Source organism: Eriocheir sinensis, chromosome 66 (genome assembly GCF_024679095.1).
Source record: "Eriocheir sinensis breed Jianghai 21 chromosome 66, ASM2467909v1, whole genome shotgun sequence".
Classification (NCBI taxonomy): domain Eukaryota; kingdom Metazoa; phylum Arthropoda; class Malacostraca; order Decapoda; family Varunidae; genus Eriocheir; species Eriocheir sinensis.
Window position 1 is genome coordinate 6826769 of NC_066574.1, and position 18389 is coordinate 6845157.

At 46.0% G+C, this 18389-nt stretch overlaps 2 protein-coding genes and 1 long non-coding RNA gene across 15 annotated transcripts in view; all 3 read right to left on the reverse strand.

Moving 5' to 3' along the window:
- The window catches only part of LOC126987786 (cytochrome P450 2L1-like), a 30945-nt gene extending 20419 nt beyond the window's left edge, over window positions 1-10526 (reverse strand). For 3 of the 11 annotated variants that reach the window (XR_007741160.1, XR_007741161.1, XR_007741159.1), the window contains exons 1-5: window positions 10071-10526; window positions 8501-8603; window positions 7929-8022; window positions 7107-7240; window positions 6202-6420 (exon numbers count right to left, since the gene is read on the reverse strand). Coding sequence is in view for 6 of the 11 variants with exons in the window: in XM_050845121.1 (XP_050701078.1) it covers window positions 6202-6420; window positions 7107-7240; window positions 7929-8022; window positions 8501-8585 (532 nt within the window). In the remaining 5 variants the exon portion in view is untranslated. The remainder of the gene's footprint in view (window positions 1-6201; window positions 6421-7106; window positions 7241-7928; window positions 8023-8500; window positions 8604-10070) is intronic. The other 8 variants (XR_007741158.1, XM_050845121.1, XM_050845119.1 and 5 more) reach the window with 8 other exon arrangements.
- A 179-nt stretch (window positions 10527-10705) lies between these two features.
- LOC126987787 (uncharacterized) lies at window positions 10706-11557 on the reverse strand. Its single transcript, XR_007741162.1, has 3 exons — window positions 11395-11557; window positions 11101-11296; window positions 10706-11050 (listed from the first exon to the last, which is right to left on the reverse strand). It is a non-coding gene; the product is annotated as an uncharacterized LOC126987787 (long non-coding RNA).
- Window positions 11558-16480: 4923 nt separating this feature from the next.
- Window positions 16481-18389, reverse strand: part of LOC126987788 (protein phosphatase PP2A 55 kDa regulatory subunit) — an 88005-nt gene continuing 86096 nt past the window's right edge. For all 3 annotated transcript variants that reach the window (XM_050845123.1, XM_050845124.1, XM_050845125.1), the window contains one exon: window positions 16481-18134. The gene's annotated coding sequence lies outside the window, so the exon portion shown is untranslated. The remainder of the gene's footprint in view (window positions 18135-18389) is intronic.

Genomic DNA, 18389 nt, shown 5'->3' on the forward strand with positions numbered 1-18389 from the left:
CAGAGCCTGAGCCTGAACCAGTGCCCGTGCCAGAGCCTGAGCCTGAACCAGTGCCCATGCCAGAGCCTGAGCCTGAACCAGTGCCCGTGCCAGAGCCTGAGCCTGAACCAGTGCCCGTGCCAGAGCCTGAGCCTGAACCAGTGCCCGTGCCAGAGCCTGAGCCTGAACCAGTGCCTGTGCCAGAGCCTGAGCCTGAACCAGTGCCCGTGCCAGAGCCTGAGCCTGAACCAGTGCCCGTGCCAGAGCTGAGCCTGAACCAGTGCCCGTGCCAGAGACTGAGCCTGAACCAGTGCCCGTGCCAGAGCCTGAGCCTGAACCAGTGCCCGTGCCAGAGCCTGAGCCTGAACCAGTGCTCGTGCCAGAGACTGAGCCTGAACCAGTGCCCGTGCCAGAGCCTGAGCCTGAACCAGTGCCCGTGCCAGAGCCTGAGCCTGAACCAGTGCCCGTGCCAGAGCCTGAGCCTGAACCAGTGCCCGTGCCAGAGCCTGAGCCTGAACCAGTGCCCGTGCCAGAGCCTGAGCCTGAACCAGTGCCCGTGCCAGAGCCTGAGCCTGAACCAGTGCCCGTGCCAGAGCCTGAGCCTGAAACAGTGCCCGTGCCAGAGCCTGAGCCTGAACCTGTGCCCTTGCCATAGGCTGAGCCTTAACCAGTGCCCGTGCCAGAGCCTGAGCCTGAACCAGTGCCCGTGCCAGAGCCTGAGCCTGAACCAGTGCCCGTGCCAGAGCCTGAGCCTGAACCAGTGCCTTTGCCAGAGCGTGCCAGAGCCTGAACCAGTGCCCGTGCCAGAGCCTGAGCCTGAACCAGTGCCCGTGCCAGAGCCTGAGCCTGAACCAGTGCCCGTGCCAGAGCCTGACCCTGAACCAGTGCCCGTGCCAGAGCCCTGAACCAGTGCGAGCCTGAACCAGTGCTCGTGCCAGAGCCTGAGCCTGAACCAGTGCCCCCTGAACCAGTGCCTGAGCCTGAACCAGTGCCTGAACCGTGCCAGAGCCTGAGCCTGAACCAGTGCCCGTGCCAGAGCCTGAGCCTGAACCAGTGCCGAGCCTGAACCAGTGCGCCTGAACCAGTGCCCGTGCCAGAGCCTGAGCCTGAACCAGTGCCCGTGCCAGAGCCTGAGCCTGAACCAGTGCCCGTGCCAGAGCCTGAGCCTGAACCAGTGCCCGTGCCAGAGCCTGAGCCTGAACCAGTGCCAGAGCCTGAGCCTCAATCAGTGCCCGTGCCAGAGCCTGAGCCTGAACCAGTGCCCGTGCCAGAGCCTGAGCCTGAACCAGTGCCCGTGCCAGAGCCTGAGCCTGAACCAGTGCCCGTGCCAGAGCCTGAGCCTGAACCAGTGCCCGTGCCAGAGCCTGAGCCAGAACCAGTGCCCGTGCCAGAGCTGAACCAGTGCCCCCGCCAGAGCCTGAGCCTGAACCAGTGCCCGTGCCAGAGCCTGAGCCTGAACCAGTGCCCGTGCCAGAGCCTGAGCCTGAACCAGTGCCGGTGCGCCTGAGCCTGAACCAGTAGAGCCTGAGCCTGAACCAGTGCCCGTGCCAGAGCCTGAGCCTGAACCAGTGCCCGTGCCAGAGCCTGAGCCTGAACCAGTGCCTGTGCCAGAGCCTGAGCCAGTGCCCGTGCCAGAGCCTGAGCCTGAACCAGTGCCCGTGCCAGAGCCTGAGCCTGAACCAGTGCCCGTGCCAGAGCCTGAGCCTGAACCAGTGCCTGTGCCAGAGCCTGAGCCTGAACCAGTGCCTGTGCCAGAGCCTGAGCCTGAACCAGTGCCCGTGCCAGCGTCCGGTGAAACACACTGACTGGCACACACACACAAACACAAGACTGAGTCCGTTAAAACACACTGACACACACACACACAAACACAAGACTGAGTCCGTTAAAACACACTGACACACACACACACAAACACAAGACTGAGTCTGTTAAAACACACTGACTGGCACACACACAAACACACACACACACATGACTGAGTCTGTTAAAACACACTGACACACACACACACAAACACAAGACTGAGTCTGTTAAAACACACTGACTGGCACATACACTCACACTGGCACACACACACACACACACACACACACACACACATGACTGAGTCTGTTAAAACACACTGACACACACACACACACAAACACAAGACTGAGTCCGTTAAAGCACACTGACTGGCACACACACACACTCACAAACACAAGACTGAGTCTGTTAAAACACACTGACACACACACACACAAACACAAGACTGAGTCCCTCAAAACACAATGACTGGCACACACACAAACACAGCCTGAGCCACACAAACACAAGACTGAGTCCGTTAAAACACACTGACTGGCACACACACAAACACGACTGAGTCTGTTAAAACACACTGACACACACACACAAACACAAGACTGAGTCTGTTAAAACACACTGACACACACACACAAACACAAGACTGAGTCTGTTAAAAAACACTGACTGGCACACACACAAACACAAGACTGAGTCTGTTAAAACACACTGACTGGCACACACACAAACACAAGACTGAGTCTGTTAAAACACACTGACTGGCACACACACAAACACAGCCTGAGCCACACAAACACAAGACTGAGTCCGTTAAAACACACTGACTGGCACACACACAAACACAAGACTGAGTCTGTTAAAACACACTGACACACACACACAAACACAAGACTGAGTCCGCTAAAAAACACGGACACACACACACACAAACACAAGACTGAGTCCCTCAAAACACAATGACCGGCACACACACAAACACAGCCTGAGAGCCTGAGCCTGAACACAGTGCACACAAACACAAGACTGAGTCCGTTAAAACACAATGACCGGCACACACACAAACACAGCCTGAGCCTGAACCAGTGCTCGTGACAAGAGACTGAGCCTGAACCAGTGCCCGTGCCAGAGCCTGAACCAGTGCTCGTGACAGAGACTGAGCCTGAACCAGTGCCCGTGCCAGAGCCTGAGCCTGAACCAGTGCCCGTGCCAGAGCCTGAGCCTGAACCAGTGCCCGTGCCAGAGACTGAGCCTGAACCAGTGCCCGTGCCAGAGCCTGAGCCTGAACCAGTGCCTGTGCCAGAGCCTGAGCCTGAACCAGTGCCCGTGCCAGAGCCTGAGCCTGAACCAGTGCCCGTGCCAGAGACTGAGCCTGAACCAGTGCCCGTGCCAGAGCCTGAGCCTGAACCAGTGCCCGTGCCAGAGCCTGAACCAGTGCCCGTGCCAGAGACTGAGCCTGAACCAGTGCCCGTGCCAGAGCCTGAACCAGTGCTCGTGACAGAGACTGAGCCTGAACCAGTGCCCGTGCCAGAGCCTGAACCAGTGCCCGTGCCAGAGCCTGAACCAGTGCCCGTGCCAGAGCCTGAGCCTGAACCAGTGCCCGTGCCAGAGCCTGAACCAGTGCTCGTGACAGAGACTGAGCCTGAACCAGTGCCCGTGCCAGAGCCTGAACCAGTGCCCGTGCCAGAGCCTGAACCAGTGCTCGTGACAGAGACTGAGCCTGAACCAGTGCCCGTGCCAGAGCCTGAACCAGTGCCCGTGCCAGAGACTGAGCCTGAACCAGTGCCCGTGCCAGAGCCAGAGCCTGAACCAGTGCCCGTGCCAGAGCCTGAGCCTGAACCAGTGCCCGTGCCAGAGCCTGAGCCTGAACCAGTGCCCGTGCCAGAGCCTGAGCCTGAACCAGTGCCCGTGCCAGAGCCTGAGCCTGAACCAGTGCCCGTGCCAGAGCCTGAGCCTGAACCAGTGCCCGTGCCAGAGCCTGAGCCTGAACCAGTGCCCGTGCCAGAGCCTGAGCCTGAACCAGTGCCCGTGCCAGAGACTGAGCCTGAACCAGTGCCCGTGCCAGAGCCAGAGCCTGAACCAGTGCCCGTGCCAGAGCCTGAGCCTGAACCAGTGCCCGTGCCAGAGCCTGAGCCTGAACCAGTGCCCGTGCCAGAGCCTGAGCCTGAACCAGTGCCCGTGCCAGAGCCTGAGCCTGAACCAGTGCCCGTGCCAGAGCCTGAGCCTGAACCAGTGCCCGTGCCAGAGCCTGAGCCTGAACCAGTGCCCGTGCCAGAGCCTGAGCCTGAACCAGTGCCCGTGCCAGAGCCAGAGCCTGAACCAGTGCCCGTGCCAGAGCCTGAACCAGTGCCCGTGCCAGAGCCTGAGCCTGAACCAGTGCCCGTGCCAGAGCCTGAGCCTGAACCAGTGCCCGTGCCAGAGCCTGAACCAGTGCCCGTGCCAGAGCCTGAGCCTGAACCAGTGCCCGTGCCAGAGCCTGAGCCTGAACCAGTGCCCATGCCAGAGCCTGAGCCTGAACCAGTGCCCGTGCCAGAGCCTGAGCCTGAACCAGTGCCCGTGCCAGAGCCTGAGCCTGAACCAGTGCCCATGCCAGAGCCTGAGCCTGAACCAGTGCCCGTGCCAGAGCCTGAGCCTGAACCAGTGCCCGTGCCAGAGCCTGAGCCTGAACCAGTGCCTGTGCCAGAGCCTGAGCCTGAACCAGTGCCCGTGCCAGAGCCTGAGCCTGAACCAGTGCCCGTGCCAGAGCCTGAGCCTGAACCAGTGCCCGTGCCAGAGCCTGAGCCTGAACCAGTGCCCGTGCCAGAGCCTGAGCCTGAACCAGTGCCCGTGCCAGAGCCTGAGCCTGAACCAGTGCCCATGCCTTAAACACACTGACTGGCACACACACACACACACACACATACACACACACACACAAGACTGAGTCCGTTAAAACACACTGACTGGTAGACACACACACACACACACACACACACACACACACACACACACACAAAAGACTGAGTCCCTCAAAACACAATGACTGGCACACACACAAACACAAGACTGAGTCCCTAACACACACTGACTGGCATACACAAACACAAGATTTACAAAGATTTCCAGAGATAAGCAAACCACACAGACCCTTTGGTCCAGACAAGGTGGTCTGTCTTATACATAAGTGCTGTTCTTTTAAATTTAATGTTTAATGCCATCAAAACTTTGCACTTCGACTTTAGTGAGTATCAGGTTGAAGGAAGTGGTGGTCGAGCTTGTCTTTAAATTATTAGATCGTACTGCACTGGACCAATGAAGGTGGGAGTATATTTCATTCTCGCGCTACAACGTTGGCGAAGAAAAATTTGGTGCCCTCTTTGTTTATTGGTTTACACTTAAGTTTCGTGCCGTTATTACTGGTTTGTATTATTAATAAAACCATTGAGTATTTTGAAAAATCAATCAGTTTTCGTCGGAGGCGAAGTTTCTCAAGAGAGAACAGCCTAAGGGATGAGAGCCTTCCATCGTACTGTTTGTTGGGCAAGGAAGAGTTCATCTTTGTTGCCCAGCGTTTCACACCGTCCTTTGCGTGGTGGGGAGCCCAAACCGTACCGCATATTCTAAATGAGGTAAGACTAAACTATTGTACAGTGGAAGTATTACATCTATATACCTGAGTGAGAATTTTAACCTAATGAAGAAGCATTTTGTTCACTTCATTTGCTGCGTCGATGCATTGCCGTGAGAATCTGAAGTATTCATGGGTATATTAATTATTACAGTAGGTTTCCCAGTTCAAAGGTGCAGAAGTCGTGTAAAACTATCACGTACCAGTAACACAAAACAGTCCGCGAAAACCCCAGCAACTTCCACGAGAGGTTTTGCAAACAGGCGAACTGAGGCGCCGAGACATTTACAAACACGGGCTATAGCTAAGTCTATATATACCAAGTCAAGTCACTCTGCTTCAAAACTGCGACCGATACGCGCAGGAGGCGGTTTTGGGCTGAGGAGCGGGATGACGTCACTTGAAGCCAAAAAAAAAATACCCGCCAGTTCAAGGGTGACTGAAGTTGGGGCCGTTTGTGCACTCTGGATGTGCATTCTCGCCTCCTTTCACAGCGCGTTCAGGCAAGCCACTGACGAAAAAATATGTCTTTTTATTGTGCTATTGCGTGACTGTAATTTCAATGCCTACAAACGGCGGTGTGGGATGTGAGGGTGGGCATGTTGAAGTGATTGATTTAAATTTGTCCGCTGTCCTCTTTTTCTCTAAATCCCTGTTTCTACATTCTCTAGTTTGGCTTCAAGCAGTGTCATGCATAAACCACGCCTCGGCCGTGTCTCCTCCCACAAACCTGTGTATGACTTGACTTGGTGTATATAGACTTAGGGCTATAGTACGACGCTTAAAAAATCATGCGTAGCGTCACTCACTCGCCACCAGCTGCCAGATAACATTGAGCGCCGCGGTGTTGATGGAGGGCGGGAAGAAGGATGGTTTATTGGCGTAGGTCCTGAAGTCCTGCACGAGCCCCTCCGCCTCCCGCACGATGACGTCATCCAGGCGGGACGTGCCCATGCCCAGGTCGCGGAGGTTGCGCAGCAGGAACCGACGAAGTGTTTGCCACCGCTCCCCGCTGCTGAAGATGACTCCTGAAGAAGGTTGAGAACTTGAGAAGAGGGTGGGATGAGGAGGGCAAGGGGCGGCAACACTACGTCTGGGGTGTCATACTTAAAAAAAAAGCCTTCCTACACTAAATGAAGAGAGGACATCCGTACCTATAAAAAGTTACGTCTTGGAAGAGGGGAAGGAGGGGAGGAAGGAGAGAGGAGGGATATTTGAGAGGAGGGTGAGATGATGAGAGCAAGGGGTGGCTATACTCTGTCTGGGGTGTCATATCAATAACAAAAAATAATCGTTGTATACTAAATGAAGAGAGCACATCCGTAGCCTAACTAAAAAGAAAGAAAAAGTCACGTGGTGGAATAGGGGAAGGAGGGAAGGAAGGAAGAAGCGAGGAGGGATATTTCTGACAAACTCTAAAATGCTGAAAATGTTTGTAAATGGATAAAATTCCCATCGTGGTATTATAGCAGTGAAAATGATGATAATGACAGGACAAAGATCACAATGAAATATGGAAGAGAATTAAAAGATGATGAAAATATAGAACAAAAAGAAAAAGAGGATAGCCTACTGGTAGTCAATATATTTGTATCAATGTAAGTATCCAAATGTGTCGATCCACCTCAGTTTCCCTTATTTCAACTATGTCAGTATACTTATTCCTCTCTCTTGCATGACATTCTTACTACTTATATCCTTCTCTATCCCTTACCTGCCACTTTTCCCTCCGACAAAAAATTGGGAAACTTCCAGTCTGGTCGATCGTTGAATTCATACCTCGAGAACGCCTCCCTGATCGTCTTACTGTTGCACAAGAAGACCAAACGCTGACTCCCGTGGCGCAAGCTGGAAGGGGAATAGGAGATACACATTGCTAGGGGGTTAGGATAGATAGCAGGAACTCCCATCTGTTATACTACCTATTTTATCAACAATATACCTCAGTCAGTTAGTTAATCAATCAGTCAGTCAGTCAATCAAAGGACACAGATCGTAACGGAATATGGAAGAGAATTAAAATAAGATGATGATGATGATATACAGAATAAAAGAAAAGAAAAAGAACGTGATGAACTATATGTGTTTTCCTATAGGTGAATCCTTATATATAGCCTACTATCCTAACGTGTAAATCCACCTCAGTTTGCATTAATTCAACTAGTATATAATTTCACCACCTATTTCTTTATCTCTCTTTTATATCACACTCCTGTTGAACATATTATTATTAACCCGGAAGCTGCGGGGATCATGTTTCTTAAAGGCCCTTCCCTCTAAGCGAGAAAAATGAGAAAAAATCAATGCATTTGTGATCAGTTTATGCATCATCTATTTAGGGGGGGTTATATCATGGCAAAAATGTGGCCCGTCGCTGGTACACAGTAAAGCCACAAATTTGGCCCGTCGCTGCTACCGGGTTAACACTGACCGACGTGAAATTGAGATATATATACTTGCTTTCTTTTTTCTTTCTTCATTGCATCGGACACACACACACACACACATACACACAGAATATACAGATCCGTCTTACCCAAATGTGTCTCCGTATTCTTTCTTTAGCCTCCTGCAGGATTCTATCGAATGACAAAATGTTAAGCTGCCGATGATGGGGTACTTCCGCGGGCCTGGCAGAAGACATTAAAAAGGGTTACGGCTTTGGTGAAGAAGACGTAGTGTAATTATATGTATTGACCAGTTAATGAGGAATTTATAGCTATGTAAGATCCTAGCTCTGCAAAGCGAAAGAATGTCGAAGTCACTGCAATATGCTATGCCTATATGTTTATTGCGTAATGCTTAGTTAGAGTGAAAGAACGGTGTTATATGCATGGAAGAGGCGATGGAGTTAATTGTGACATTTTTCTTTCTTGTTTTTTTGTTTTCTTCTTCTTCTTGTTCAACTTCTTCTTCTTCTTCTTCTTCTTACTACTACTACTACTACTACTACTACTACTACTACTACTACTACTACTGCTACTACTACTTATTGTTATTATTATTATTATTATTATTATTATTATTATTATTATTATTATTATTATTATTATTATTATTATTATTATTATTATTATCATTAATTTTTTTTTTTTCAATGTGACCCACCTGGAGGCAGCCCCGGCGGGTCCCTGCTAAGGTAGAAGGCCAGCAGCACCAACAGCATCACCGCCAGCAGCGCCTCCACCAGCATGGCGCCGCGCAGGGGGCTCTGGGGGTCACACGAGGCAGCCCGTCAGCTAGGGACTACACCCACCACATAATACTGTGTGGGCCTTTCCTTATACCTGAATGATTAGTCTGGACTATAGCGTCTGTGTTGTCTGAAAATCTGTGTTAATAATCCATATAAATACGTGTATCTTTGTAGAAAACTCTTCGGTGAAAGCGCTGCTAGTTTCGATGCTGGCGCTGAACAAACAAACCGACTAACAGAAAGACAATTTTAAAACCGTCAAATTCTTAATTCGCATGAGGTAAGATGGTTCTAGGAATACTTTATTTTGTTTTTGTGAAGAATAAGTGCCACACACATCTGAAACACCCTCTCGCTGACGTGCCTGACTAAAATAACTGCAGTGTAGCTATTTGGTCCACTGACGCAGAACACAAGAGTCGTCAGCTTCCGGAGGTTCACCCGGCCAGGCGGGGCGACACGAAGGTGTGCATTGTGTTTGACGGAATCACACTCTGGTAGAAGCTGATGTTCTCACTTTGCCTTGCTTAGTGAATGTAGGCAACGATCAAGCGGCGCTTCTGTGCTTTGAAATTTGCAAGTGTTCCTGTGAATATCAAGCGTCCCAACGTGGTCTCTGAATGCGTTGCCAACACGGCCGTCTTGGCACATCTAACGTAAACACACAGCAGACTGGTCCACGCCTTGCTCAGGCCGAAAAGTTTATTGCTGACAGAATCGGTCCACTGATCTATGGAAAACTCCGTCCGGGAGGGTATTGGCTGGCGATCACGAGTTTAGCACGAGAGTGGACCGTGAGTGAATGACACACACACACACACACACACACACACACACACACACACACTCTCTCTCTCTCTCTCTCTCTCTCTCTCTCTCTCTCTCTCTCTCTCTCTCTCTCTCTCTCTCTCAGGCTTGAAGGCCAAACAGGCGGTGGTTCGAGTCCCGCTCAGGCCGGATTCTTTCCGTTGATTAGGAGTGGTTACTGTCCCCCCTTGAGCAAGGGGGATGGAGTGTGTGGTGTGTGAGGTCCTGGCAGTACCCAGAGATCGATGATAATGAGCATGCACTTGCTCGTGTCGGGAGGGTGCCTGCTGGCGAAAGCGAGTCCAACTTGTGATCAGGCCGTGGTGAATTACACACACACACACACACACACACACACACACACACACACACATGTGCGGTATGTGAATATTTCGAGTGTCTTCAGAGCTTATCATAGTCAAGATCGATCTTGATTATAGTATGGATACTGGATGTGAAGAATTTCGATATTCATATAGTGCAACATCCATGCATAATCACATACCAATTAAATCAACGTCGTCATTAGTATTCGGCACAGGAGTATTCGCAATAAAAATAACTGCAATAGAAAAGATTGTAGTACAAACAGTAATATGCGAATATGTATTTCTCTATGGAGATACTCTTAATCAAGGCCTTGCTCATGAGAACCCGACTGATACCCTTACTGACGTGTTGCTGTGAGAGGTGGTTGCGTCTAAGAATATCGACCGTGTCAGGAACACACTGCAAGCACCACAACACTGACAAGTACACGGGCTCACTGGGATGCTCGGGGACACACCTACTTACTCGTCTGGCAGCACACACACACACACACACACACACAAGCACCACCCTTCAAGTCAATTGGTTGGGGGTTGGAGGCAGCCAGCGGCACTTGTTACGCAGCGTTACCAGAGCTTAGTGTACTCAGCACACATCTTTTAATGCCTCCAAAGCTATCGCAAACACAGATAATGGCATTCAGTCCACCTTGTGATCTAAAACTTATCAATATCTCCTATACGAGTGGAAAGCATATCAACGTTAATTAAGCTGATCTGACCGTGGTATCTGGGAATCATTGTTGCACGGTGAACGCTACACTCCTATGCCCCTCCCAAGGCCGCCGCCCTGCCCTGCCCTACCCCAACACTGCTGCGTCACTGTGATATGCCGCCACCTATGATGCCATGATCTCTGCATGACTACCCGCGGACGCCGTTAGGTTGGTCTGGCGGGGATCAAGCGCGCGAGTGTTTTGCAAGCGATGAAAACCTTTTATTTCGTTGTGGTCAAGTGTTCCTGTATTGTAAGCGATGAAAACCTTTTATTTCGTTGTGTTCAAGTGTTCCTGTATTGTAAGCGATGAAAACCTTTTATTTCGTTGTGTTCAAGTGTTCCTGTATTGTAAGCGATGAAAACCTTTTATTTCGTTGTGTTCAAGTGTTCCTGTATTGTAAGCGATGAAAACCTTTTATTTCGTTGTGTTCAAGTGTTCCTGTATTGTAAGCGATGAAAACCTTTTATTTCGTTGTGTTCAAGTGTTCCTGTATTGTAAGCGATGAAAACCTTTTATTTCGTTGTGTTCAAGTGTTCCTGTATTGTAAGCGATGAAAACCTTTTATTTCGTTGTGTTCAAGTGTTCCTGTATTGTAAGCGATGAAAACCTTTTTATTTCGTTGTGTTCAAGTGTTCCTGTATTGTAAGCGATGAAAACCTTTTATTTCGTTGTGTTCAAGTGTTCCTGTATTGTAAGCGATGAAAACCTTTTATTTCGTTGTGTTCAAGTGTTCCTGTATTGTAAGCGATGAAAACCTTTTATTTCGTTGTGTTCAAGTGTTCCTGTATTGTAAGCGATGAAAACCTTTTATTTCGTTGTGTTCAAGTGTTCCTGTATTGTAAGCGATGAAAACCTTTTATTTCGTTGTGGTCAAGTGTTCCTGTATTGTAGGCGATGAAAACCTTTTATTTCGTTGTGTTCAAGTGTTCCTGTATTGTAGGCGATGAAAACCTTTTATTTCGTTGTGTTCAAGTGTTCCTGTATTGTAAGCGATGAAAACCTTTTATTTCGTTGTGTTCAAGTGTTCCTGTATTGTAAGCGATGAAAACCTTTTATTTCGTTGTGTTCAAGTGTTCCTGTATTGTAAGCGATGAAAACCTTTTATTTCGTTGTGTTCAAGTGTTCCAGCGGTAGCCAGCACACAATAATTAAGTGAGGAAGTATATGTAGTCGCTAGCTATATTCTTCATCATCTCGATCTATTTAATCTTCCTAACTTCAGATCTGGATTTGAGAATACGGCACACTGGCTAACTGGTCGTGCGTTTCGTCAATGAGTGGGTTGCCTGTGACGTTTCTTTATTTTATGGATTGATGTGGGGATTTTAAGTACGTAAACAGCCGCTATACATATTACCCATGAATGCATACTTCTTTAACTTTGTACGTACTTCATAATGACTGCTATTATTGCGTTTTTATTATAGCTAGTAGGCTAAATACTACTTTTATCACTACGATATACTACTACTACTACTACTACTACTACTACTACTACTGCTATTACTACTTAACTACTACTGCTACTACTACTATTACTACTACTCTATATGTGTGAAGTAACTTGACTGTGATTATCGTAAAGTCCATCACTGCCTCCGTGGTGCAGTGGTTAACTTCCCTGATGGCGACTGGGTTCGAATCCCGGCGGCCTGGACAGTCGGCGTGCAGCCCACCCTGGGGAAACCTGGGGAAGGTAAACTGTGGCAACCCGGATGTTACACTGGCCCTGTGTCGGGTAATTAGTGGGTTAATAATAATAATTTTTTCTCCCACATCAGGTTCAAAGCAGCGTTGCCAAAATTATCGTACTCATCGCATTTCATTTTCGTAGTTTCTGACCGATAACTATAACAACAAAGAACGAAAAACATCAATATTCAACAGTTTTAGCACTAACTTTGATTTTCTCACGTTACTTGTGCAGGTACGAGAGTTTGAGGCATAAAAATGATAGATACGATATGTGGTTAATACGATAATTTGGCAATGCTGGTTCGTAGGGGCAAGAGAACGTATGCCAACGGGAAGTACGGAGAAGAGCACCGCCGCCACGCGCAGCTACAGCGTACACTCAAATTATCTTTACTTTTACCATTACCAATAGTAACAGACCTATTAATCATCCCGTCCCACCTGGAGTTGTAATAGAGCAACCGGTACCCAAACCGCTTAACCACCAACGACCAACGAGGGGGCATCAAGTTGGGGGGAAGGGGGAGGAGAAGGGAGGGGGTTGATAGGGGGTAAGGGAGGTGGAGGAAGGAGGAAGAGGGGGAAATGGAGGCAGCGAAGGGCAAATCAGCAGCGTACTCGGGCAATCACTGGTACTTTAATTAACGCTCAGATGCTTCGTTTCCTACTCAACCAAGTGTTCCTCTGTTGTCATATATTTTCTAACCTTCAAAGAACAACGACCGCCTTCACTTGCAGGTAGAAAGGAAGAAATAAAAGGCCAGACGGTTCCTCCTCTCACATTAACTATCTCTACAGACCAAAAACGAGATCAGTCGGGTTCTATAATGAGTGTCTTTCCAGGTTCATGATACAGAAGAAGGGTCAAACTACCAGAAAGCTCATAAAACTACCTCTGGAACTGCCCCAAACTCCTACGAAAGCCTTGTCATATGTGAGGTTTGGTGCCGAAATGTTCAAGAATACAACCCCAAAACTAGTTCCATGCCCCCTACAAACCACCATCAGCTGTCACACACACACACACACACTCACCTCCTTCCTTGTTTTCTTACTCTATTTCTTAATATCCTCCACCTACGAAGTCTCCACGTCTTCAAAGTTCTCCTCCTCATGCTTCAAGGCTGTCGTGGAGGTGATGGGCCCTTCACTAGTGTTAGAACTCCCGTGAAAATGGATTAGTCTGCTCGGCCCCTCATGTGTTAGAATTCACGTGAAAATGGATTAGTAGTCAAGACGTAACTGCTTCCTCCTGGGTTTTGCCGCGCTAGTTTGCCGGCGACGGACCTATGCTATTTCTTTCTCTATTTTATTATTATTGAAATCGCAGCTGATGGCTAGTAAATGAGTAATGATGAAGTAACATGGGACTTTACACGTAGGTCAATGTAGTGAGTGGATGTTGTCATAAGACTTTGATTTGGCTATGAAATTAATTTGCCTCTAGTGCTAAAATAGACGTCTAAATAATAATAATGGTGAATGGTATGTACGATGTCGAACAGTCCACTTAAATTTAATCCAGCTGGCATCTTTATAATTTTGACTAGGGAAACATTGCAGTGGTGGAATGCTGTACGGAACACACAAAATTCATCCAGTGGTATATCAATAGAAGGTTTTAATACACTGAAATATTGTGTTTCCGTTTTGATAATCTAATCTCCCACATTAACTCCAGACCTCCTATAAGTATACTATTATCTTCAAAAACAGATTCAGCTTAACTCAGACCATCTTTGAACTGATAGATAGTACCGTATTATAATTGATCTCTCTCCCCCAAAACTACAGCATACGTGAATATTGAATTGATAGATAGTACTGTATTATAATTGATGTCTCCCCCCAAAAACTACAGCATCCTTGAGGAATATAGATCTACTCGTAAGAAAGGCCAATGCTACAGAGATGAGCACCGAGGTCACGCGCAGCTATAGCATATGCCCCAAATCTTACTTTATCTCTTATCCATGTGAAAATTGACCCCCTACACTTATTTAGTCCAAGAGAATCATAAAAGAAAGCCATAAATATGATTCCATGGACTCTTCATATTTACTGTTCACTAAGATCTGCAAAATAAACAAAATAATGAACTGTAAATTAAGCTTAACTTTGAGAGAGAGAGAGAGAGAGAGAGAGAGAGAGAGAGAGAGAGAGAGAGAGAGAGAGAGAGAGAGAGAGAGAGAGAGAGAGAGAGAGAGAGAGAGAATAATGGTAACATCATGAAGAATTAGGATGCCTGGGGGGTGAATGTCAAAGGTTAAGACTGGAGAAATCTATGTTAGAAGAAAATTTGTATAATTGGAAGAGTTTAATGAGTACCCTTTATTCTGGCTACACTGCAAGACAACACAGTGGGTGAGGCATGAGAGAGAATGGTGTGTTGCCAAGTTGCTAGGGTGAAGCTGAAAAAGAAAGTTTTGTTTAGTCGGCGCAACATCTGTGGTCATATGTCGGAGAGAGACAGAAGGGGAAGGAATTATAGAAGTGAACAGATCCCCCGATTAATACCTGGTACCCATTCACTGCTGGGTGGACAGGGGCATAGGGTATCAGAAAAGCTACCCAAATTTTTCCACTCCGCCCGGGAATCGAACCTGGGCTCTCTCAGTTGTGAGCCGAGTGTGCTAACCACTGCACCACATAGCCCCCAGGGTGAAACTGAGGGAAAAGTGTATTACATGCTGAGAAGCTAACCACGAGGAGGTCTGACGGGAAAGTTAATAGGGAAATGAAATGTGCCAGGTATCAAAGGTCATACGCCACAGGGGCATGAACGGAGACAGGCCAATGTAGGAAAGCTATACCCGACCAGAGGCGTTTGGACAGTGTTCGAGGGTTAGTGAAGCAGTAGAGGAAAATCACGTCATTGAGATTTAGGCACTTGTGGGGGGGAAGATGAAAATGACTTAGTTCCACATGGTTCAGACACTCAGACATTATTTCTAAAGCCATATTCTAAAAAAAAAATAATAATAAAAAAAAAAAATAATAATAATAATAATAATCTTTGATATATATCTTACCTTGTTAAAGTATGCTCACCCAGATACAAATGTTTTGTTATCTGGTACACACAATATAGAACACACTAGGTTTCCATGCTTTTTATACATCCATGCAAGGTAGTCTTCTTTTTTTAAGTTGAAAATATTACTACAAGAGTAAGGTCATTACATTAAAGGGCAAACCTGGTATAGTATAACATGTATTCATCAAAATTGGCCTTAACATAAAACTATTTGAATTCTGTAATACCCTTGAAACAGGGTAACATGTGTGGTACTCCTGTCTCTCCCGCCTGACAAGCTTGGCCGTGTTTTGTCATCACACATCTTTGAAACCATATTCTTTTATGTGACCATAGTGATTAACTTGCTTGTTACCCTTGCTTGTTTAATGTATAAATAAATTAGTAATAAGAACATAATATTTTTGATTCTGAAGACTGTGGCTTCACCGTTTTAGACAGTATGCTGATGAATAAAGGGCAATGGATGAAGATAAAATGAAAAAGTAAATTAGTTGAAAATGGCTCCTATAATAAAAACAATTAAACCCTCACACACATACACCCCATCAAAACATCTCAGTGTGTGGCCAACATCCTGCACAGCATCTTTGATCTGCTTGACAATGACTACATATAAGAAGTGGTTGCCACATGATGCCTGTGCTTGAAAGTGTTACATTTTCTGGCATGTGTAAATAATTCAAGAAGTTTAAGAGATACCACTGGAAATGATGAGAGCTCTGCCAGCTGACTGTCAGGAAAATTGGAAAGTGAATAAATCTCAATTACTTTTAAATAGTATGAGTCTTGTTGGAATATTTCTGACCTTAAAGAGAAACCAATTGAATTTGTTTAATTAAAATTTAAAAAGGGGAAAGTTGGTGGCAAATTATATAAAAGTGGAGTGCTCAGTAATTACAAACAAAATCAATGAGGTTCAGTAAATGAATACTTGATCTGTGACTCAAGATTTCAAAAAATTAGGCAAGAGTTACCTAGCGCCAAAGAAGTAAATTTGAAACATGATGTTTATGTCGATGCTCCACTCTTTGCCAAAACATTGCTCCACCATTCTAGAGTTGGAAGGCACCCATGACTGCAAAACTTCTTGAATTTTTGTTGTAGAAGAAAATTAGCATATTGAAATTAGAAAAAAATAACACCCTCTAATTGACAGTAAAATTATAAGATCTCACTTAGGTCTTATTGTATCTCTAAATATCAATTAATTCAGAACTCAAAAGTTAACCATCAGTCATTAATACTTCGTTTGAAAAAGAAAAAAAAAAAGCAATGAAGTGAAAAAAATATTCTTCACTTAACTCTGTTCTACCTGTTTTATTTTTAACAAAATAAATAAAAGTACATTTCTGCCCACCAGCATAACATCCTATACAGAATTTCAAACGATAAATTAACCTATATTTTCAATTATGAAATGATGTATGTGTCAGGTTTCATGGAGGAAAGCATTATATAAAGATTTTTAATAGTTTGCTACTGATGGGGTCCCAAAGTCACAGCAATGCACACGATGATAAAAGTGCCACACCTTTAGTACTTTGTCTCTTCGTTACATTGGGTTTGTTCAGACATGTCAAGAGAGCACATTACATAAACCAAGGTTGAGTTACGGTCCAACACTTCCAATTTATCTATTTCATCATGTATATATTGCATTTTACACAAAAAAATTACCAGTAAAAAATGTTGAGTCAGTTATTACTCAACAGCTCATTAAAATACTGCATGACCACATACTAATTAAATATTAATGTACAGATAAGAATACAAAATTATTACCCCAAAACCATGAAAATATTTTGATTCCAATGGACTGAGTACTGAATTGCATAAAAACACATCTTGCCTACTGAAATATAATTTATTCCATGGAACTAATTGGAAAAGTATACAGCAGTTGACAGTAAATACTAGAAATAATAATCTTTTGACAAATTTTGCAGCATCTTAAAATGATGAGAGAAAGCAGGGGTGAGAAGTGTGTGCAAGAGTGCCAGCACTTCCCTTCATGGAGAGGAGCCCATTGTGGAGAACATCCAGCTGTAGTATTTCTCACCTTTAACCGAGTTAAGAAAATAAGGTCTGAACAAAAAATGCACCATCTAAGCTTAAAAAACTGTAATAATGCTGCATTTTCTGACAGCTGGGAGTGGATTTGTAGAAGCTATGAGCACATTAACTTAATCCTGTGAGATATACTACTCAGTAGATGGGCACACAGGGTATGACAACACTAAACCCTCTGGACATGTTAGGATAGGATTTACAACCATGTTCTTCCCACATGTATAAAATCAACCGTTCTATCCCAGGAGTAGCTATGTCATATACCTTATTCCCTTATGTAATTCAAGTCACCTGTCACAGCTCAATTTGGCAAAAGACACAATGATTTGTCTGAAAGCCAGGCATCAGAGAAAGTAATTTGGGCTCTGCAGTCAATATTTTTTTTTTATTTCAAGCCACTAATCTATTGATAATAACATGGCAAACTCCTAATCATTCATAACTGGATTCACCTAGTCAGCCATAACTCATATTTTCTTTTTATTAGCCTTGAGAAGGCAACTAATGTTAACACTTCTCAACAGATGATCAGAGGGTGAAACACAGATAAATGATCACAAGGGTGGGACACCCACATGGATTTTCAAGAATCACATGTAATCCAAGCCTTGGCCATTGGACATTTCATTTGGGGATTCCAGCACTACTGTCCAGGACTTTACGGTTGCCACTGGTTCACACACTTGGGACCACCATTGTTTTGGAAGCAACCCAAGACAGGAGCCACAACTTGATATACAGATGCCAAGTGCAGCCAGCATGAGTTAAAGGCTTCCAGCAGCGGATGTCAACACTTGGGTGAGGTCATACGGGAGGAACAAGGGCCACTAAGAGCCTTCCTCCACACACCTGGCATCACTGCCCAAACATCCATCTATGGCAGGGCCTGTAAAAACAGGGCATTTCATTCATGGAATAACCTGGTAGCTTATACACTAGCAAACATGCAAATGCTTCATGAAACATTTGTAAATAAGCTTGAATATTATTAATAAGGAATAAAACTAATGATCACTAAGTAAACAGTAACCCCTTCACAAAGTGATAAGCAGCAATATAATAAAGAACATTGCTGACACAGGGAATGTTAAATGTAACTTCAGTTATGCAATAACCCATTTTTCACCCCAGAATGCTTGCA